Source organism: Ovis canadensis, chromosome X (assembly GCF_042477335.2).
Source record: "Ovis canadensis isolate MfBH-ARS-UI-01 breed Bighorn chromosome X, ARS-UI_OviCan_v2, whole genome shotgun sequence".
Classification (NCBI taxonomy): Eukaryota; Metazoa; Chordata; class Mammalia; order Artiodactyla; family Bovidae; genus Ovis; species Ovis canadensis.
The window spans coordinates 27805968-27829282 of NC_091727.1; the positions used below are offsets into that span (position 1 = coordinate 27805968).

The following is a 23315-nucleotide window of genomic DNA, read 5'->3' on the forward strand; positions in this document are numbered from 1 at the left end:
AGGCTGTGGTAAGCTAAGAGGTGGATCAAATGAGGGTGTGAGAGTGTTGGGCAAGGGTCAGACCTTCAGAAAGTGTGTCCAGAGTTGAGAGACTAAAGCCTGAAATGGAAAACTCCTTGCAGTTACATTTGAGTCATGGATAAACCGGAGAGAATTCTCCACCTGGAATAAGAATGGAAGGTGACCTGCATGCTTTCCAGTGTCCTTTTGTCAGAGCAGTTGAGCACAGCACATGAACTATGTGTTTTATGCCCATCATACCCAGGGAATTTCTGAGAAACAGGGGTGATACTCTATATGACATGCGTGTGGTCAGAAGCCACTGTGCTAGCCATCTTTGCTCTGGCTTGGGAGATAGAGTCCACTACATTTGAAGTTCATTTCATTAGGTTGTCTTGTATGCAATTTGGCAAACTCCAGGTTAGGGCTAGATTTCTAATGGGATTGAAATAAATGAAAATAGAGGTGGTTTGAATGGAAAGAGGGTTGGAAGGGATGGAAGGAATTGGTACTTGACACAAATTCTGGAATCCTTAAGTTTCATCTAACTGGGGAAGACTCCCGTGTGTGTGTGTGTGTGTGTGCACATGCACATATGGGCTCGAGTGTGTATGCTCAGTCATTTACAACTCTGAGACCTCATGAACTGTAGCCCACTGGGCTCCTCTGTCCATGGAATTCTCCAGGCAAGAATGCTGGAGCAGGTTGCCATTTCCTGTTTCAGGGCATCTTCCCCACCCAGGCATCAAACCCACATCTCTTGTGCCTCCTGCATTGGCAGGCAGATTCTTTACCACTGCGCTGCCTGGGAGGCCTGGAAAACTCCCTTACACACACAATAAATAACCTCAACAACTTATATATTAAGTTTTACTTGTTAAGCCTCATATTAGCTGATTTATTGTGCCATATCATAGGGTGCTGCATATTCTCGGTCATTTCGTGGATTAAATAGACCATAGAGCAGATTTTGGTAGGATCTGGGATCAAAATAATAATAGCAAAAACTGCGAAAGACCCAATACTTGCCAGACACCATGGCTGGTGCTTTCATGTATTACATATATCCCAGGAATCCTACACAGCAAGACCTATCAAACTCACTTCATAGAAAAGCCTCACAGAACTTCGCAATTTTCCTGACTTCACATGGCTCATGAGTGTCAGAACTGGGATTCCATCTCTGGTCTGAATTCATTTAGGGCCCTCACTGTTCCACTCCTTGAATGAAGCAGTTGTTCTGTCTTTTAGTTCATTTCTAATCTCAACACTCCACAGTGTCTCTCAGGCGATGAAATGAAGGACCCTATTGCCAATGTACTACCCCACGTATAATAAATGAAAATGAGAATTAATACAGTCTAGGCTGTGAACTTAACTCACCTAAGCTTCTCCTGCCCCTTCCCCCAGAATTCCTTGGGAGCTGACTCTGCCCTAATCAAGCACTTTCAGAAATAACATCCCTCTTGCCCTGCATCTTTCTCCTGTCACAGTCTGGATCCTGACCTGCTGTCTAGTATCCTTTCATAAGGCTGGTCTCTGCTCCCAGTGGAACAAAAAGCCCAGAATCACTTGCCTTTTCCCTGATTTAGATGTCCCATGTCTGTCCCATCCCTGACTATGAACCTCTCTGATAACAATAGCCCCGTTCATGTGGCTACTTCGCCAGTGAGGTTTAGACGTGGGTTTCCCTGGTGGCTCAGACAGTAAAGAATCTGCCTACAATGTGTGAGACCCAGGTTCACTCCCTGGGTCAGGAAGATCCGTTGGAGAAGGAACTGGCTGCCCACTCCAGTATTCTTGCCTGGAGAATCACATGCACAGAAGAATCCAGTGGGCTAGAATCCATGGACTCACAGAGTTGGACGCGACTGAGCGACTAACACACACACGCACATCTGCTTTAGGCACTTCCACTAAAAGTTTGTTTGTTTGTTTGTTTGTTTGTTTTTTCCAGACTGACTTGTGAGTAGAGTCTGGTTTGACACAGGATCTATAGGTTACTGAAAGATAACCCTAAAGTTAGGGAAGAGATTTTAGAGAGTGGATGAGGTTAGTAAGAAAGGAGAATTTAACCTTGGATTTATTTGAGACTGACCACTGAATCCTTACGCTGAAGAGTGAGCTTAACTAAGTGGCCAAGAACCAAAGCTTCTTTCCTAAGTGGCAAGATGAGGAAGGACCAAGGAAATCACTGTGTAGCAACCACCTGTAGGAACTGCATTACCCCAAACTCAGATTTTTAGGAACATTTAGTATGTTTCTATTGCCAACAGATTGCCATAAGTTAAGGAACTTACAACAACACACATTTATCTCACATTTCTATAGATGAGAAATATGGGTTGGCTGTGCTGTTGTCACTGTTCAGGGTTATGCAAGCCCAAATCAAGCTGTCAGAGCATGGGTTCTCACTGGGAGGTGCTGAGAAGAATCACATTCCACACTGACTCAGGTTGCTCTCAGAATCCAGTTCTAAGAAGAATTCACTTATTTGTAGTTATAAGAACGAGGCTGTCTCCTTGCAGACTATCAGTTGGAGATGCCATAGTTCCTCTAGGCCTTTCTTCAGTCCTTGCAAATGGGCCCCTGCTTCTGAAACAGCACATTGAATCTGTCTCTTGTGGCTCATGTAGTTGAGTTGGGTCCACCCAGATAATTCAATATAACCTCCCATTTTTAAGGTTCATTCCATAATTTTTATTACACACACTAGCTACCTTTGGCTGTGTAACATGACATATTTACAAATCTCAGGGTAAGGTTATGGGCATTATGTGGAACAACTATTGAGTCTAACACAGAGGTAGAAAATGTCTTCTTGGCGGAGATACCAGCTTTAATAAGAAAAAAAAAATGACCATCATACTTCTACCTCTTGTCCGTAGCTGCCCCAGAGGGAAACTCTGATTTTCTAGTGTGTCAAAGACCCCTGTACACGATCCAAGCATGTTCAACAGGTGGTGAATAGCAGGGACTCAAGTATTATTTTTTTCATGCAGCAGAAGGAAGAAGAAAAATAGTGTATTGAGATTACAGAGATTACTGAAAAGGTCAGTGCAGAAAGGTGCTAAGAATGAAGAAGGGTGCACCTCCCTGCTGAGATTTACAAGATCCTTTTGAAAGCAGCTGTGAACCTATATTTGAGAACATCAGTCACATACTGGCACTAGAAAAAGTTATTGAATTGCAAGGGAACTTGATCTCAGAAAATCCTCCAGGAATGACGAGGGCTACAGTCATAACAAATTTTAATAGTGGCTCTCTTTTGAGCAGCTACTGTATAACAGTTAATGGGAACATCTGTAAGTGCTCATTCACTTTGTGTCCTGCTCTCCATCCTTGGTTCATATGAAGACTACATGCTCAATCACTTATAGTTAAGAATGGTCATGTGACTATCCTTGACACACATGAGTGGAAACATACTTGTCACCTCCAGACCCAGGTATTTGAGAACCAGGAGGCCAACTCCAGGACTTGGTGGCTCAGACGGTAAAGAATCTGCCTGCAATGCAGGAGACCTGGGTCCGATCCCTGGGTTGGGAAGATCCCCTGGAGAAGGGCATGGCAACCCACTCCAGTATTCTTGCTTGGAGAATTCCATGGACAGAGGAGAGGAGCCTGGCAGGCTACAATCCATGGGGTCACAAAGAGTCAGACATGACTGAGCAATTAATACACACACACACACACACACACACACACGACAACTCCATGCTTCTTACTTCATTCAGCCACAAATGTGGAGAGCCTGTGTTGAGATGTGGTAGCTCATGATGGAAGTAGCCCGGATCCCTGAATTACCTGACAACATAGACCCTCTCCTCCACTGCCAGTACCCAGCAGATTTTATGTGCACAAGAAATAAAAATTTTATGTTAAGCCATTCAGAAATCACTTATCATATCTCATAAAAACTTTATCTGAGTAATACACACCTACTATTTCTGTTATGTTTATTTAAGTATCTTAACTACAAAGGAAATAGGACATATATTCTTGCTTCCAAAACATTCTAACAATAGGAAGAAATCACAATTACTCTTCCTTACCACATTCCTCAAAGATTCATCCCTGGCCAGAGGTAATTGCAATAAAAATTCTGTGTAGTATTTTAACATTTATTCCAGGCCAGTCTTACATACCTGTGCTAGAAATACACACTGTGGGTTTTAAAAATACATATGTAACACTATCATAGATAGTATTATCATAAATATCTCACTATGGTTCTGACTTGTCCTTGTCACTGAATAAAATGAAGGTGGGATCTTTCTGTGAGAGTATATATAGATCACGTTACTCTTTACCTACTCCCTGGAATTACAAAGTATGCATGTGTCATGATTAATCTAATCATCTTCTTCCTGATATACACACAAGTTGTCTCTCATTTGCTGTTTTGATTAATAGAACTGATATCCACATAATTGGACATCAATTCTTGGGTAAATGTGCATGATTTGCCATATGAAAGATGTACAAAAGTACAATAAGATCAAAGTGCTTCCTTTGAGTGTGATGATAGTAAATTTTTATGAATATTGCTGATATTCTGTTCCAATAATGCTATACCAAATTATCTTCTCACATATTTATGTATGTGAATAAATTAAGCACTCAATGGAATTTTATTTCATCAAGCTTTTAAACTTGGGGCAAACTTTTGATTGAAAATACATCATCTCACATTACTGTAATTTGTATATTTTTCTAAATAGTTTTTTTCTAAATAGGTTGAGCAGAAATTATTTTTTTTCCTTCACACACCCATATAAAGCAAGATTTCTTCAGTGATATCTTAAGTACCAGGATTCCCCTAGGTGCATGCTTTACAAACTCTGATATACCAAGTAAATGTTCCCTTTACTTTGAGAAGCAAGGATTTATCAGAATGACCATGTACCAGGAAATGAGCCTGGACAGAAAAAAACATCACTAAATTAGTGAAGGACATCAGGAGGATGCTGGGACAGGTGATGGTGGGATCAGAGGAGTAATTTCCAGAGTCTGAGAGAGATCAAGTATTGAAACAAGTCCAGAGAGCCTAGGGCAGCTGAAAGTTAGAGAGCTGTATACAGTCAGGGAGCTGTCATCAAAAGGTAGAAAACATATAAGAAGGAGAGAAGGTAGAGAATCTGGTGGAAGGTACTGGACAGTTTACATGGAAAGGCTAGGGAATCTCTCCATCATCATTGTCACCTTGAAGTTGTAGAGTGTTCTGAGTGGGTAGATCTACTGGATTAAAGGACCAGTTGTTTAGTTGCTCAGTCACGTCCGCCTCTTTGTGACCCCATGGACTGCTGCACACCAGGCTTCCCTGCCCTTCACCATCTCCCAGAGCTTGCTCAAATTCATGTCCTTTGAGTTAGTGATGCCATCCAACCATCTCATCCTCTGTTGTCCCCTTCTCCTCCTGCCTTCAATCTTTCCCAGCATCAGGGTCTTTTCAATTCAGTCAGTTCTTCCCATTAGGTGGCCAAAGTATTGGATCTTCAGCTTCAGCATCAGTCCTTCCAATGAATATTCAGGACTGATTTCCTTTAGAATTGAGTGGTTGGATCTCCTTACAGTCCAAGGGACTCTCAAGAGTCTCCTCCAACACCACAGTTCAAAACCATCAATTCTTTGACACTCAGTTTTCTTTATGGTCCAACTCTCACATCCATACATGACCACTGGAAAAACCATAGTTTGACTAGACTGACCTTTGTCAGCAAAGTAATGTCTCTGTTTTTTAATATACTGTCTAGGTTGGTTATAACTTTTCTTCCAAGGAGCAAGCATCTTTTAATTTCATGGCTGCACTCACCATCTGCCGTGATTTTGGAGCCCAAGAAAATAAAGTCTGTCATGGTTTCCATTATTTCCCCTTCTATTTGCCATGAAGTGATGGGACTGGACACCAAGATCTTTGGTTTTTTGAATGTTGAGTTTTAAGCCAGCTTTTTCACTCTCCTCTTTAACTTTAATCAAGAGGCTCTTTAGTTTCTCTTTTCTTTCTGCCATAACGGTGGTGTCATCTGCATGCCTGAGGTTATTGATATTTCTCCTGGTAATCTTGATTCCAGCTTGTGCTTCATTCAGCCTGGCATTTCACATGATGTACTCTGCATATAAGTTAAATAAGCAGGGTGACAATATACAGCCTTGAGGTACTCCTTTCCCAATTTGGAACCTGTCCATTGTTCCATGTCCAGTTTTAACTGTTGCTTCTTGACCTGCATACAAGTTTCTCAGCAGGCAGGCATGCCTGATACCTCACCCTCCCTTAGAATGCCCCTACCCACTATTAAGCAGAGTATAGCTAGCTCTCCTGTATCACTCACCAAGTGATGTTATTGACAGAATGTGGGAAAGTACATCTCTTCACTATCCTGGTGGTTCTGTGCAGTCTTGCCAGTGTCCCAGACTGAGAGCTGTCTTGATGCCTGACACAGACAGCTATTTCTCCCCTGTGTACGTGGCCCTCCTGCTGCTGAGGCTGAGGCTGTGCAGTGGATGGGATTTGCTGGTGATCCAGATCAGTTAAAATAGGGCAAGTATTACCAATGCATAGTGAAAAAGGGTATGCAGCTACAAGGAAGGGGGAAAATGGAGAAGGAATTCCTTAAAGATAATTACCTCAGTGACTGGGAATTAAGACTGAGTGTAGACATGCCTTGAAAAACAACTCTGGTGTTATTTCCAGCTCAATCTGCCTCCACGGTTCCTGATTTCTTTGCACACCGGAGGGCAGAAGCACTCTGGCTGTGTTTGGTGGTCTGTGTAGCTACCAGCTACTGACTGGAGTGGGGGGCTGGTCCACAGTGCAAACATTTAGAAGACAGATGGATAACCATTGTAGTTGATGTAGTTTCTTGTTAAATGCACTGGGGATGACAAATATATGTGGAGTCCAAAGCTATATCTCTCTCATGGTAATAATCCCAATCTAACAGAATTAAAATAATAATAAAAAGATTCTAAGCCAGCCATTCCTGAAATCATCACATGATCTGCAGTAAATATAGTAAAATCAAACTTTGCAGTGAGAACAGTGACCAGCCTGTCAGTTTCAGGCTGGCAGATGGAGGAATCTCAGGTTTTAACAAAGTTAAAGGTGAGGGCTCTGAATGAGGTCAAAGGGACCAGCCATTTCAGAACAGGAGGTGCCACCATACAGAGGCCCATCTCTGTTGTCCGATTTGGGGATCTCCAGAAAGGGTGACTGGAAATGGCTTCCCTTGCATTCTGTCTCTGGTGTTTAAGGGATGTGAACATTTTGATCTGAAGTGGGCAGCATCAGGTCAGCAAAGGGAAGAGTTCCCGCATCTGCTTGGAGTTTAGGAAAGGCCTCTGATAGAGTCTGAGGGGACCCCACATCCCAGAAGAGAGTGGACCCTAGAGCCTCACCCCTGCTTTCTTTCCTGTCAACTTCTGTGCAGGGATTTCCTAAAGTAGTCCCTTCTGAGTTTCCTCTTTGGGGACTCAGAAGGTTGAGGGAATTGCACCTGGGCAGCTCAGGGAAAGGGAGAGCAGGTCCCAGTCACCAACATAAGTAAAGATGATAATTTTGTTTGATTTCTGGGGGGACCCCAGAACATGTGGGCAGCACAGTGGTCTGCTCCTGCTGTCAGCTCTGGAAGGCTCCAGTATGGCTATGAGGCTCAGAAGTCCCTTCATTTCACCCTTTGAAATCTAAAGAGCCATGTGTGGGTAGTCTTGGTTTAAGGCTAAGTAACAACGAAGATTATGGCATCTGGTCCTATCACTTCATGGGAAATAGATGGGAAAACAGTGGAAACAGTGTCAGACTTATTTCGGGGGGCTCCAAAATCACTGCAGATGGTGACTGCAGCCATGAAATTAAAAGACACTTACTCCTTGGAAGAAAAGTTATGACCAACCTAGATAGTATATTCAAAAGCAGAGACATTACTTTGCCAACTAAGGTCGGTCTAGTCAAGGCTATGGTTTTTCCAGTGGTCATGTATGGATGTGAAAGTTGGACTGTGAAGAAGGCTGAGCACTGAAGAATCGATGCTTTTGAACTGTGGTGTTGGAGAAGACTCTTGAGAGTCCCTTGGCCTGCAAGGAGATCCAACCAGTCCATTCTGAAGGAGATCAGCCCTGGGATTTCTTTGGAAGGAATGATGCTAAAGCTGAAACTCCGGTACTTTGGCCACCTCATGCGAAGAGTTGACTCATTGGAAAAGACTCTGATGCTGGGAGGGATTGGGGGCAGGAGGAGAAGGGAACGGCAGAGGATAAGATGGCTGAATGGCATCACCGACTCGGTGGACATGAGTGTGAGTGAACTCCGGGAGTTGGTGATGCACAGGGAGGCCTGGCGTGCTGCGATTCTTGGGGTCGCAAAGAGTCGGACACGACTGAGTGACTGAACTGAACTGAACTGAACCAGAGGAAGGATACACAGTATCAGACAGTAGTTAAAAAAAAAAAAAGATGAAGAAGCCGCTATGGATCCACCTCATAGAACTCCCCTCCTCCTACCCCTTCCCCCCATCAGTCCTGGGAGACCCCAGGCAAATCTGGCCGGAAGTGGTACACTCCTATATCTTCCCTGGGGGTTTCAGCGAAATGAAGACATTGATCTGAGGGGAGCAGTCTCTTGAACGCTGAAGGAGGCACCCTGGGCTCTGCCTGGAATTACAGCAAAGATCCTGAGTTAGATGTGAGGGTATCACCCATCACAGACTGGAGAGGCTCCTGGAGAGCCCCATTCCTGCCATCGGCCCTGAAAGGATTCAAGCAGGAATCATCTAATGTAGCAACCTCCAAGAACCTTAAAATTCCCTCTGAGGGGACTGAGGTGGGTGAGGGCGGTGGGACCAGGGTATCTACTCAAACCAGCAGAGGGACGGGAAAGTAAAGGCGAGGACCCTGGGCAAGGTCTGAGGGAACCACCAGTCCGGAACTTAGGGGACCTCACAGAGCCCGGTCCCTTCTGTCGGTGGCTGGTGGGAGCCCAGGTGGGGCAACGATTTGACCCAGGACCACTTCCGCCCCTGTTGTCTGAGGGGCCTATTCGTTAAGAGTCCAGGGAGACGATCCAGGCTCTGCCAGGGATTACGGTAAAGCCGTTGGGAGTGAGGGGACCGATCAGTCTAAGTTAAATGTGTTTTCAAAGAGTTCTGCCCTGTTCTCGGCCCACCCTGGGAGAACACGGGACAGGAATCATCTAGCAGAGGGACCTCTGAATAGCTTTGAAATTTCCCAAGGGGGCAGTGGGGGACGAAGGCACTGAGCAGGGTTTTGGCTTTGGTTCAGAAACAACAGCTGGACCAGTCCCAGGCCCTAACTAAGGAGGTGGGGTGGGGGGTGGGGAGTGGGGGGAAGTGGGCGGGCGGGGAGGTGGGGGGAAGGGAAGGTGGGGATGGAGGAGGTGGGCGGGGAGGTGGGAGGGTCAGGGGGTAATGGCGCCAAAACTGAGCGAGGTCTGAGCGAACTACCCGCCAGACCACAGTAGGCGTCCTACTAGAGCCTGCGCCTCTCTGGCACTTTAGGCCTGAGAGGCTGCGGCTTCCGGTTATGAGGTGCCGGGGGGCGTGTTTCCGGTGTCCGGGGGAAGTGAATGCGTAAGAAAGGAAGGAAGGCAGCTGCAAGGCAGGAAAGGGAGGGGCTTCCGGACCCTCCGGCATTTTACAGTGCAGGTGCCGGGTGAGGTCTCCGGAACACCTGCCCCACGACGAAGCGGGCCTCACCAAGCCCCTCTACTGCGGTCAGCCTGGGGCCACCTCGGGTAAGGAGGGTGAGGCCGAGGCATACCCTCACGTGCTCCTCGGGCGGTCTCTACAAGGCAGAGCCTGGTCTAAGATGGCAGCCATGTGGACCTTTCAAGGGAGGCAATCCAAACTGTTCCAACAGTCTCTGTGAGGGCCCCGAGTTAGGACTGAAGGAACCACCTGCCTCTGAACAGTGGGGGTCACGGAGAATCCTATCCAGGCCATTATCCCCGACGGTACCTGGGGCAGGAAAGGGAGGAACTTCCAGGCCCTTCGGCATTTTACAGTGCAGGTGCCGGGTGAGGTCTCCGGAACACCTGCCCCGCGACGAAGGAGGCCTCACCAAGCCCCTCCACTGCTGTCAGCCCAGGGCCACCTCGGGTAAGGAGGGTGAGGCCGAGGCATACCCTCACGTGCTCCTCGGGCGGTCTCTACAAGGCAGAGCCTGGTCTAAGATGGCAGCCATGTGGTCCTTTCAAGGGAGGCAATCCAAGCTTTTCCAACGGTCTCTGTGAGGGCCCCGAGTTAGGACTGAAGGAACCACCTGCCTCTGAACAGTGGGGGTCACGGAGAATCCTATCCAGGCCATTATCCCCGACGGTACCTGGGGCAGGAAAGGGAGGAACTTCCAGGCCCTTCGGCATTTTACAGTGCAGGTGCCGGGTGAGGTCTCCGGAACACCTGCCCCGCGACGAAGGGGGCCTCACCAAACCGCTCCACTGCTGTCAGCCCAGGGCCACCTCGGGTAAGGAGGGTGAGGCCGAGGCATACCCTCACGTGCTCCTCGGGCGGTCTCTACAAGGCAGAGCCTGGTCTAAGATGGCAGCCATGTGGTCCTTTCAAGGGAGGCAATCCAAGCTTTTCCAACGGTCTCTGTGAGGGCCCCAAGTAAGGACTGAACGAACTACCTGCCTCTGAACAGTGGGGGTCACAGAGAATCCTATCCAGGCCATTATCCCCGATGGTACCTGGGATAGATGGGTTAGACTGGGGCATCCCTAACCTCCTCCTCAGGCCTTTCAGGGATTTGAGGGTTTGCCTCTGAGAGTATTGGTCTCATGTCAGCAGACGGAGGAGTCTCAGGCCCTGCCAGAATCCAAAGTGAGGGCACTGAGCTGTGACTGAGACCCCTAATCACCCAAAGATGGAGAGGGTCCCACAAAGCTCTGCAGGCACTTTCTTCCTTGTGCATCCCCAGGCAAGTGTAGTCTGATGAAGTTCTGCTCATTTCCACTTCTGGGGTCTCAGAGTGGTAAGGACTTTGAAATAAGGGGACAACATCACACCAGTAGAGCACAGGAACACCAGGTCTTGCGAAAAGTGAAGTGATGACCTTCTGTTCCCTAACTCAGAACAGAGCCACTGTTCTAAGCCACAGTGAGCCCCAGGCAGATCTGGGAAGTAGTAGCTAAAGCACACCCTGGTTATTTCCACAGAGTCCTCAGGGCAGAGGCAAATCAGAGAATAAGGGCTCGTAGGACATTGCCCTCAAGGAAACCTGTAGACCCAGCCTTCAGTAGAGGCCTAGGCGGTATTTATCTACCTGTTGACATGGCCCAACAATCTCATCTTCTTTCCTTTAGGTCACTCAGTCACCTGCCCACTTGCCTGCTGCCTTTGTTGGAAGTCATCATGCCTCGGGGTCAGAAGAGTAAGCTTCGTGCCCGTGAGAGACGCCACCAGGCCCAAGTTGAGCCCCAGAATCCGGTAGGTGCTCAGGCCATTGTGGGAGTGGGAGAAGAGTTCCCTTCCTCTTTCTCCTCTTGCAAAGCTATTTCCTAAAGCTCACTTATTGCTTGGTCATATTGCAATCCACAGGGTCTTCAGAGAGCCACAAATACTGAGTCCATCCAAAGAGGCCATATAGATGAGAAGGTGGTTATAATGGTGTATTACCTGCTGTATAAGTATAACTTGAAAGAGCCTATTAGGAAGGCGGAAATGCTGAGAGAAGTAATCCAGATGTATAGGAGTCACTACCTTGAGATACTCCAGAGAGCTGCTGAGCACATGGAGATGATCTTTGGCCTTGACCTAAAGGAAGTGGATCCCTACCGGCACATCTACATCCTTGTCAACAAAATGGAAGTAAGCTGCGATGCAAGGCTGATAAATCGGATCGAGATTCCCAAGACGGGCCTGCTGATGGCTATTCTGGGTGTAATCTTCATGCAGGGCAATTGTGCTAGTGAGGAGCGAGTCTGGCAAACCCTGAATGTGATGGGGTTATTTAACGGGAGGAAGCACTTCATTTTTGGGGAGCCTAAGAAGCTCATTACCAAAGATTTAGTGCAGCAGAAGTACCTAGAGTACCGCCAGGTGGCCAATAGTGATCCTCCGTGCTATGAGTTCCTGTGGGGCTTAAGAGCCCACGCCGAAACCACCAAGATGAAAGTGCTAGAGTTTATGGCTAAGATCCATAATATGGTCCCCACTGCCTTCCCGTCCTTGTATGAGGAGGCTTTGAGAGATGAGGAAGAGAGAGCCCAAGCTAGAGCTTCAGCCAAGGCTCGTACTGCAGCCCTGGCCAAGGCCCGCTCCAGTGCCATAGCCAGCAGTTCCTCCCACTCCAAAAGAGTCTGAGGCAGATTCCTTACTTTGTTGTTAAAAAGAAGTTCACGTTCTAAGTAGTAGAAGGTTGGGGCGGGGCTGCAGACAATACTGTGCATAACATACTTGTGTTTTTGTGTTCTATGCAATATCTTGGAAAATTTTAAAAATATTGTTCCTTTTAATAGAAGATTTAAGTAGCTTTGTAATCCAGATTTCTGAGTGATATTGTTCAAACACTGATGCTATGGGTGAGATCTAAGAGTAAGAGTTTTATTATTTTGTATAACTGGAAAAGTTCCACCTTACTTAGTAATTTGGAATAAGATAACATGGCAATGGATGAGGCATTACTTTGGAAATGTGAAAAACTCAGCGTTGTAATAGTTGTGGTCAAGAAATGGATAAATTAAAGATAAAAATTCTTGGTTTCATTTATTACTTTTAGTCTGTTGTTTTATAAGATTATATATATATATATATACACACACACACACACACAGAGAAATAAATCTGGATATATTTAGCTTATTCAAGAATGTAGGAGAAATAATATTGTCATAAATTAGACTTATTTTTCAGTGGCCCATTTTTTTCTCCAACAATAATTAGACATCTAATCTTTGCAAAGCTACCTGTTACTATGGGGAATACTAAGGTGAACAAGAACCATTCCTTCTTATAGAATTTTAAAGTGTTGAGCAGCTATGATGTAAGGAATATTGTAAGATATCCCCTACAACTAAAAGGACAAGTCAAAAGATGGTGTGAGAACTTGGGGTATTTAATCATGAGTAGTCTAAATACCCTGTGGCAAAGGGGTTTGAGACCTTGGGAAATTGCAAGTCCTTCAGTGGGAGGTAATTTTAATTAAGCTGGGTGGTAGGTCACGTGAGTTCAAGTGGTAGGCAGAGACTAAAATCTCAGATGCTCTGTCTCAGATTAAGAGACTAAAGCCTGGAATAGAAAGCTGCTTTTAGCACTTACTTCAAGATCATGTACAAAGCAGAGCAATCTTCACCTGGGGCAGGAATGGAAGAGGTCCTGTGCTCTTTTTCCAGTGTAGGAGAACACAGTCCACAAAATAGGTGATTTGTGTTTATTATAACAAGGGAGTGTCTGAGAAATAAGGGTGTTCCTTATATGAGGTGGGGCTTCCCTGTTGACTCAGATGGTAAAGAATCCGCCTGCAATGCAGGAGACTGGGGTTTGATCCCTGGGTGAGGAAGATTCCCTGGAGAAGGGCATGGCTACCTGCTCCAGTATCCTTGCTTGGAGAATCCCATGGGCAGAGGAGCCTGGTGGGCTATAGTCCCTGGGGTCACAAAGAGTCAGATATGACTTAGTGACTGAGCAGGGATGCATAGTGGGTTTAGTGGTTTTATATGAGGTGGGATGCTCTGAAGCCACTGTGCTGGCAGTCGTTGCCCTGGGCTGGGAGAGACACAGTCCATCCAATAAATGGACATTTTAATTAGGTTCTCTGGAATGTAATTTGGTAAACTCTTAAGAACTAGATTTGTGAGGGAGGTAAAATAATTGCAAACACAAGCATCTGGGATGGAAGGGAAGATATAAGGGAGGGATGGAAATAAACTCTGACACAAATTCCAGGAGTTTTGAGTTGCATCAAACTGGGTAGAATCACCCACACCAGAAATAAATATCCTAAAAAAAAATATATAGCAAGTAACTTAGTTTAACATGCTAGACAACATATTGGCTGATTTCTTGCGCCATATCCTAGAGAGCTGCAAATTCTATGCTATTTCCTGGATTTAAGGAAAAAAACGGGGGAGGTCTGTAGGTTTTAGGGGGAAAATAATTATAATAATAACTAAAACTTAGCAATATCCAATCAATGCATGCCAGATACTATGGCAGTGTCTTATATAAGTCACATTCCAATATTCCTATTTACGTGAATATATGTGAACCAAGAGCAAGAAGACTACTTATCAAATCCATTTCACAGATGAAGAATCTGAGGCTCACAGAATTCTGCTATTTTCTTCAGTTCACCTGGCATGTAAGTGACAGAACTGGGACTAGCACCCTGATCTGAATTCCTCTACAGCCTACACTGTTCCACCACTCGCAACTTGAGGCCAACTTTCTATCTTTTAATTCATGTCTCCTCATTACTGTATGATATCTCCTGGGAAATACAAAAAGAAGGCATCTGCAGCCAGTGGACTAAACCCAGGTTTATTAACAAGGTGAAAATGAGAACTAAACACTGAGTGGGGACTCTCTATGGCCTATATTTGCCTAAGGTTCTCCTGCCCCTATCCACAGGGTTCTTTTAGAGCTGACTCTACCCAGCGCTGGTACATGGTACCAGATCCAGCCCTTTCCAAATGACATGGCGCTTCCCCTGAGTTTTCCTCAGTGTACCCATATGTCCATATCTGGATCCTGACCTACTGTCTAGCTCTCCCCTGCTTCCTTTGGTAAGGCTGTACTCTGCTCCCAGTAGAACAGAAAGCCCAGAATCACCCACCTTTCCCCTGATTTAGAGCATTCCAACTCCCTGCAGACATCCCCTATCTGTCCCATCCTCAGCATGGAATCTCTCCGAAAGCAGCAGCCCCAAGCACTATTGTTAAGCGTGGAGTTGAAGTTTAGAAGTCTGCTCATCTGCTCTGGGTGCTTCCACCATACTCAAAAGTTTTTTCTCTTAATTGGCTTACTAGTAGATTAGGCACAGAATCTACTGGTTCTTCCAGAGACAGTGAAGGACAAAAGCCTGGTGCACTGCAGTCCATGGGGTTGCAAAGAGTTAGACACAACTTAGACTAAACAACAAAAATAAGGTTTTAGAAGGCAGATGAGGTTAGAAAAAAAAAATTAATCAACTGACTCATTTGAGACTGGCCACTGAATCTGCACACTGATGAGTAAGTTTAACTAAGTGACCAAGAACCAAAGCCTCCTTTGTAAGTGGTGGATGAAGGACCAAGGAAGTCATTGTGTCACAACAATCTGCAGAGACTGGATTCTAACAGACCCTGTAGCCCTTCCAGGAGGTTATGCTAGTATTCCACAAATCGCCACAGATTTAGCAGTCAACAACAAGACACATTTATGATCTCACATGTCTGTGAGTGAGAAATCCAAGTTGCTTCTGCTGGTTTCTCTGTTCTGGGTTTCACAAGGCCGAAGTTAAGCTTTCAGCTGCCAGACCTCTCCTTAAGTGTTCTGGGAAGAATTTCCTTCCAAAACTATTCAAGTTTTGGCAGAATCTAGTTCTTTGTGATAATAATACCAAGGCCCTATTTCCTTGCTGACTGTTAGCTGGACCTGCCATAGTTTCTCCAGGCCTCTCCCCAGTCCTCACATGTGGGCCCGTATATTTTGAGTCAGCAGTTTAACTGAATCCTTCTCATGCTTGGCATTTCTCTAACTTTCCTGTCTGCTGCATCTCTCTTCTGCAGCAAGCCAGAGAAAGTTCTCTGCTTGTTAGGTGTCATGTTATTAGATTTGGTCTGCCCAGGTAATCCAGTATCTTTATTTGAAAGTTGGTTGCATAACCTTACCAAATCTGCAAAGTGCCTTTGGCCATGTAACATAACATATTCACAGGTTTCAGGGATAAGGGTATGGGCATCTTCATGGAGCAATTATTCAGTCTACCGAAAATGTCTCTCCGGGAGACATGCCACCTTTCAGAAGAAAACAGAAAAAAAAAAAAACCATCATTTTCCTGACTTTCGTCTGTATCTGCCTCAGAGGAAAACCCTGGTTTTCCAGTGTGCCTAAAGACACCTGTACAAGCGTTCAGGCATGTTCATCAAGTGATGGGCAGCAGAGGCTCACTAGTTGTGATTTTTGACCATGTACCAAAGGAAGAAGAAAAGTCTCGGATTGAGACTACTCTAAAGGTAAGTGCAGAACGGTACTATTTAGTGACCAAAGATGACCCTTCCCTGCTAAGATTTACAGTGTCATTTAGAAAATTTGGAGAAGGGGATGACAGAGGATGAGATGGTTGGATGGCATCATCGACTCGATGGACATGAGTTTGCATAAACTCCGGGAAGTAGTGATGGACAGGGAAGCCTGGAGTGCTGCAGTCCATGGGGTCATAAAGAGTCAGACATGACTGAGAGACTGAACTGAACTGAACTGTATCTGAAAACACCTGTCACATAGTGGGCACTAGAAAAAGTTGGAGTGTTTCAAGGTAATTTTTGCTTTCTCAGAAACTTCTCCAAGAATGAAGAGGGCTTTTATATACACATTGTAAGTGTACTTTACTGATAATCTCCTACTCTGTTTGTGGAGAGACTACACGTGCTCATCACATTTGTCTTGCTCTGCTCCCTGGACACATAGGGACACTGAATTGTCCAGTCCACTTGTGTTAGAAAGGATTTTGTGATTACCCTTGCCACTGAAATATGAACAGAAAGATGTTTGTTCTTTTCAGATCAAGGCATTTGACAGTGTGCTACCTCGATGCTTTCTGTTCAATTCAGCAGCAAATGTGCAAAGTCTGTGTTGAGATATGGATCCTCATGGTGGAAGCAGCCTAGATCCTTGGGTTACCTGACAGCAGAGACACTGGCTAACTCAAGGCAAGCTTTATGTATAAGACAGAGAAACTTTTGTAGTGTCATTCAGGTTTCAGGCTACTTCCTACATTCCTGCTAGCAGATACCACATGAATAACATACACTACTATTTGTGTTGCCCGTCTTATTTAAATATACTGATTACAATAGAAATAGTGCATATGTTCTTGATGTTAAAAATTATTGAAAAATATGGATAAATCCGAATCTCATTCCTTATTTCAATCTCTAAAATTCAGTCTTATGCAGAAGTAACCCTAATTTTTAAATGTTGTATTTACATTAAAATATATTCTGGGCTTTTTTCTTACATAATATAAAGTAGGAATATTCAGTGTGAGGTTTTAACATGCATGGATAATAATGTATGTATTATTTTGCTACTTGTCCTTGTCACTTAATGAGATGAGTGCAGGATCTTTCCATGAAAGCAGGTATAGATCTATCTCACTCTTCTACTTCCAAAAATTCTAAAGTGTGTATGTGCCACAATTAACCATTCTCCTTCTGATGGGCACATATGTTGTTTTCCATTTATTGCTATAACTAATAGAACTGATACCAACATCATTAAACATGTTATTGGGCAAATGTGGCTATTTTCTTATAGGAAAGACATAGAAATAAACATTGGATTGAAGCAGAAATACTGTGTTGATTGTAAGTTTTTATGAATATCACTGCTATTCTGTTTAAATAATATGTACCAATTTATACTCTCACATATTAATGTATGTGAGTATCATAAACTCAGGCATTTTATTCAATCAATTTTAAACATAGATCAATCTTTTATGTGAATATATATATATATATATCCTCAATGTTATTTTGTATTTCCATTTTCTAATTATTTTATTGAAAACTATCACTCATTAATAAATTCCTCATCCATACAAAGCAGGATTTTTGCAAAGTATATTGAGTACAAAGTATATCTCTGGGTGCGTGTTTTTAAATTCTCTGTCAGTAAGATTCTTTCCAATTACTTTAAGAAGCAAGGATATACTAACACATATATATGGAATTTAGGAAGATGGCAATGATGACCCTGTATGCAAGACAGGAAAAAAGACACAGATGTGTATAACGGACTTTTGGACTCAGAGGGAGAGGGAGAGGGTGGGATGATTTGGGAGAATGGGAATTCTAACATGTATACTATCATGTAAGAATTGAATCGCCAGTCCATGTCTGACGTAGGGTGCAGCATGCTTGGGGCTGGTGCATGGGGATGACCCAGAGAGATGTTGTGGGGAGGGAGGTGGGAGGGGGGGGTCATGTTTGGGAACGCATGTAAGAATTAAAGATTTTAAAATTAAAAAAAAAATAAAAAAAAAATTAAAAAAAAAAAAAAGAAGCAAGGATTTGGTTAGAATGACTAGATCCCTGAGAAGAGTCTAGACAGGATATTTTCAACTAGTAATGACAAGGAGGCATGGTGGGTAAAGAAATTTCCAGAGTCCATGAGGAGGGCGACATACTAAAACAAGTCCTGATAGCCCAGGGCAGGCTGGCAGTCAGAGTTCTAAATTTGGACTTCAGCACATAGTGGTAAAGGGAACAAAAGGAGAGAATATGTGGAACCTTGGAGGGTCGTGGACAACTTCTGCGAAAAGGCTTGGAAAATCTATGAATCATTATCAGCTTGAAGTTGCAGAGCAATCTGAGTGGGTAGATCTACTGGTTGAAATGACCAGAGATATGCCTGATACCCCTCCCTACCTTAGAATCCTCCTTGCTCACTGTCAGGCAGAGTACAGCTAGCTCCCGTGTCATTCAGTGATAACATTAATGAATATTGAGAGATACTTAGAGACCTACCCCTTATCACTCCTCTGGTGGTCCTGTGCATCCTGGCCAGTGTACCAGAACTGATAGCTGTCTTCATGCCTGAGGACAAAAGCCATTTTCTCTGTGTACAGAGCACTTCCAGCACTGAATCTAGAGCTAGAACATTAAAAAATAATCTAGATGCTATCCCCACCTTGGGCTTCCCTGGTGGTCAGACAGTAAAAAAGCTGCCTGCAATGTAGGAGACTCAAGTTCGATCGCTGGGTTGGGAACATCCCCTGGAGAAGGGAATGGCTACCCACTCCAGTATTCTTACTTGGAGAATTCCATTGAGAGAGAAACCTGGCAGGCTGCAGTCCATGGAGGGTCACAAAGAGTCGGACACATTTCAGTGACTAACACTTACCTACTTACTTATCCCTACCTTAGACTGCTTCCCTGAGTTCCTGAGTTCTTTGCAGCCATAAGGCAGATATCTGGTGGTCTGTTGCCACCAGATACTCTCTGGGGTAGACATATGGCCCTTGGTGTGTAAACATTTTACAGATTGGGTAGAGAGAATCACTGCAAATAATGCAGAATGAGACTTTGGGGTTGACATGTCTGTGCATGCTCAGTCGTGTTTGATTCTTTGAGACCCTATGGACAGTAGCCCACCAGGCTCCTCTGTCCATGGGATTTTGCAGGCAAAAATACTAGAGTAAGTAGCCATTTCCTTCTCCAGGGGGTCTTCTTAACCCAGGTATCGAACCTGCATCTCCTGCATTGGCAGACAGATTCCCAGGTGGCTCAGTGGTAAAGAACTGGCCTGCCAGTACAGGAGTAGGAAGAGACACAAGTTTGATCCCTGGGTCGGGAAGATCCCCTAGAGTAGGAAATGGCAACTTACTCCAGTATTCTTGCCTGGAAAATTCCATGAACAGAGGAGCCTGGTGGACTACAGTCCATGGGGTTGCGAAGAGTCGAAGACAACTGAGCACATGGACAGGGGCATGCACACACACACACCTGGGAAGCCCACTGAACCTATTGATACTTTATTAGTAGCAAAAGTCCATACCATTCAGTTTTCCTTCATTTTTCCCCCTAATGTCCTTTTTCTGGCCCAACATCCCATCAACAATAGTACATTGCATTTAGACATCACTTCTCCTAGGCTCCTCTAGATGTGACAGTTTATCATATTTTCCTTATTTTTGATGACCTTGACAGTTTGGAGGAGTATTTGTCAAGTATTTTTAAGAAGGTCCTACTTTTGGTATGTCTTTGATATTTTTCTCATGATTAGACTGGCATTATGGGTCCTGATGAGGAAGGCCTCAGGAATAAACTGTCATTTTCATCATATCAAGGGTACATTATCAACATGACTTAACAACTGATGATCTCACCTTGTTCACCTACCTAAGGTAGTGTTTGTCAAATTTCTCTACTGTATAATTATTGTTTCACTCTCCTTTCCATACAGTACTCTTTGAAAAGAAATGACTATGTTCAGCCGACACTTAAGGGGTGGGGAGTTATGCCCCTCTCCTTGAGAGTGGAATAGCCATATAAATTGTTTGGTATTATTCTCTACATAAGATGTTTCTATTCTCTCTGATTTATTTATTCAGTCACTTATTTATGGTGATATAAACTCATGGATATTTATTTTATATTTTGGGTTATAATCCAATATTAGGTTTGTTTTCCTGCTCATGTTGTTCCATTGCTATTAGTCTTTTTGCTTCTAAGCCCTCTCAGAAGATACAGCTTAGAAAATGTCTGCAATACTAGCCCATTTATGCACATATAGCTATAATTATTTATATATCTGTCCATCTGTATCTATATTATAATTAATAAACTAATATTAATATAATATTATTAACTAAAGTCAATAGTTTACATTAGTATTCACTCTCTGTATTGTATAGGCCTTAAAGATTTTGACAGATACCAATGATATGTATCCAACATTACAGTATCATACAGAAGAGTTTCACTATCCTAACATCCCTCATTCTTTGCTTTTTCCTATCAGAGTCTTGATATACAAATGGGTTTCTTGGAGACAGCATACAATTGAGTCTTTTTTATCTGATCTGACAATTTCTGCCTTTTAACTGGTGTATTTAGAGTATTCACATTTAAAGTGATTATTGATATACTTTTACTAAAACCTACTATTTGTGTAACTGTTTTCTATTCGTTGCATTTGCTATTTTCTATATCCTTTGTGTGTGTGTGTGTGTGTGTGTGTTTTCTCTGGTATTAACTGAGCATTTTATGTGATTTTATTTTAAATAGAATAGTATTCAAAGTTATTTAAATTCCTTATCTGGAAATTTCAAATTCTATAAAGTAAAAACCTAACAAATGTTAACTGGATCAACAGTTACCACTAAACTATTGTGTTTACCTTCTAACTATTGATGATTGTTGATTATGAGTGTCAGGTATATTGGGTCCATTTTACTCTTCTCTCTGTGGCTATATACCATTAATAATTTCTCTGGCAAAAATGTTCATTCTAAATATCATATCTTTATACCACATTTTCTTTCTCCAGTAATCTGTTGATGAGAAATTACTAAACTCATTTTAACAGGTGTGCTGACCTTGATACAGAGACCAGATAATGACATCCCAAGGGAAAAAAAATTCACTTGAGCTAATCTCAGTTACATAGAGGCATCGACTACAGTAAATAAATTCATGGCATATCTAATATAGAAGTGAATAGAGAGGCTGAGTTCAAGAAATGCAAAGCTATTATAACATTACAAAAAACTGTCAACTGGAATTTCTTGACATTAACAGATTAGAGGATAAAATGCATTGGATCATGTCCAGGGGTGTAGAAAAAGCTTTGAAAAATACTTAACACCACAGTAAAAAAAAAAAAAAAAAACCTTTAGTAAAATAACATTTGAAGAGAATTTTCATTTCCTAAAATCTACAGCAAACTTAGATAAATGTGAAATGTTAGAAGCATCAAAGTCAGAACAAAGACACAGATGTTATGGTACTATTTCTACTGCTTAAAAATGGCCTGGAATATATAACTAGAGGAATAAGAATATCAAAATAAATAAGAGGAAGGAATATTGAAAAAAATGAAGTCACTCAGTTGTGCCTATTCTTTGCAACCCCACAGTATTTAGCTTGCCAGGCTCCTCCATCCATGGGGTTTTCCAGGTAAGAATACTGAAGTGGGTTGCCATTTACTTCTCCACTGGATCTTCCTGACCCATGGATCGAACCCAGGTGTCCCACATTGCAGGCAGACTCTTTACCGTCTGAGCCACCAGGAAATCCCCCAAAACAGAGTTCGTTCTGTGGACCATATGGGGAGCTAACTGGCCACTCAGTGTTGAAAAGACAGAGATAATAAACGGCAACAATATGAGCCTTTAATTAGAAAATCCAAAGGAACCAGTGCACAAAATACTCAAGTGAGTAAGAGACTCCAAAAGCTGTTGTATATAAGATTACTATACCAAAATCAGGAGCCTGGCCACACAAAATCAATAGCTAATTAGAATAAGTAAATAGAAAATTTAACAGCAGCATTATCCATAACAGCAGCAATATCCAAAACTTAACCTAAAAAGAAATTTAACAAAAATGTACAGTCTTTTTGGAGGCAACTATAAAAATGTACTGATAGAGAAAGAAATCCCAAATAAATAAAGAAGAACACTAGGTTTATTCATAGGGGAAAGAATAGTGTAAATATGCCAATTCCCCTTAAACTACAGATTTACTACTTGCAGTGAACTGAATTGTGACCCACCCCCATCCCTACCCCTAATTCATATGCTGAAGCCCTAACCCACCCTTGTGATTGTATTTGAAAACAGGGTCTTTAAGGAGATTATTAAAGTTAAATGAGGTCATAACAATGGGGCAATAATCCAATTAGGCTGCTGTTCTTAAAGGAAGAGGAAGTGATACTAGATATCACTCTTCCTCTGTTTATTTACAGAGAAGAGTCCCTGTGTTCAGTTCCAGTTCAGTTCAGTCACTCAGTCGTGTCCGACTCTTGCGACCCCATGGACCTCCCTATCCATCACCAACTTCTGGAGTTTACACAAACTCATGTCCATTGAGTCGGTGATGCCATCCAACCTGTGAGAACAGCAAAAAGTCAAGAGGAGAGCTCTTAACAGAAACTGAGTCTGCCAGCACCTCTTACTGGAATTACTAGCCTCCAGAACTGTGAGAAAATAAATTTATGTTGTTAAGACACTCAGTCAGTGGTATTTTGTTACAGCAGCCTATGCATGTTAATACACTGCCTCATATGTAGCTGCCAAGATGGCAAGCAGACTTGGGCTGCTGTTTCCTAAACTCAATCCTGGAGAAACTATAAAAACCAGAATGAAAAGAACAATACCAGCAACAAAACAACATAAATGAGAACCCCCTGGGAGAGACTAAGTCTGTGTTGAACTAGAACCTGAGTGTGGGCTGGCGGGGGCATGCCCTGAAGTTGAGACAGGTCTGTAGCCTGCAAGAGAGGCAGACAACAGGATTGGTTGGAGGAAAGATTTTAAGGTTCAGCCTGTGGTTTATTTCACTGTGACTTGGGACCATGGATTTCTACTGCTTCACTGAAGGAACCTGAGGCATCTCCTCAGAGCCCACCTGACTGGATGGCAACCAAAGTTTGGTA

At 43.4% G+C, this 23315-nt stretch overlaps 1 protein-coding gene across 1 annotated transcript; it reads left to right on the forward strand.

The window, feature by feature from the left end:
- Positions 1-11363: 11363 nt before the first annotated feature.
- On the forward strand, positions 11364-12314 carry LOC138930669 (melanoma-associated antigen B10-like). The gene is made up of 2 exons (XM_070291163.1): positions 11364-11438; positions 11550-12314. Exons 1-2 carry the CDS (start codon positions 11364-11366, stop codon positions 12312-12314), a joined length of 840 nt encoding a protein of 279 aa, XP_070147264.1.
- Positions 12315-23315: the final 11001 nt, after the last annotated feature.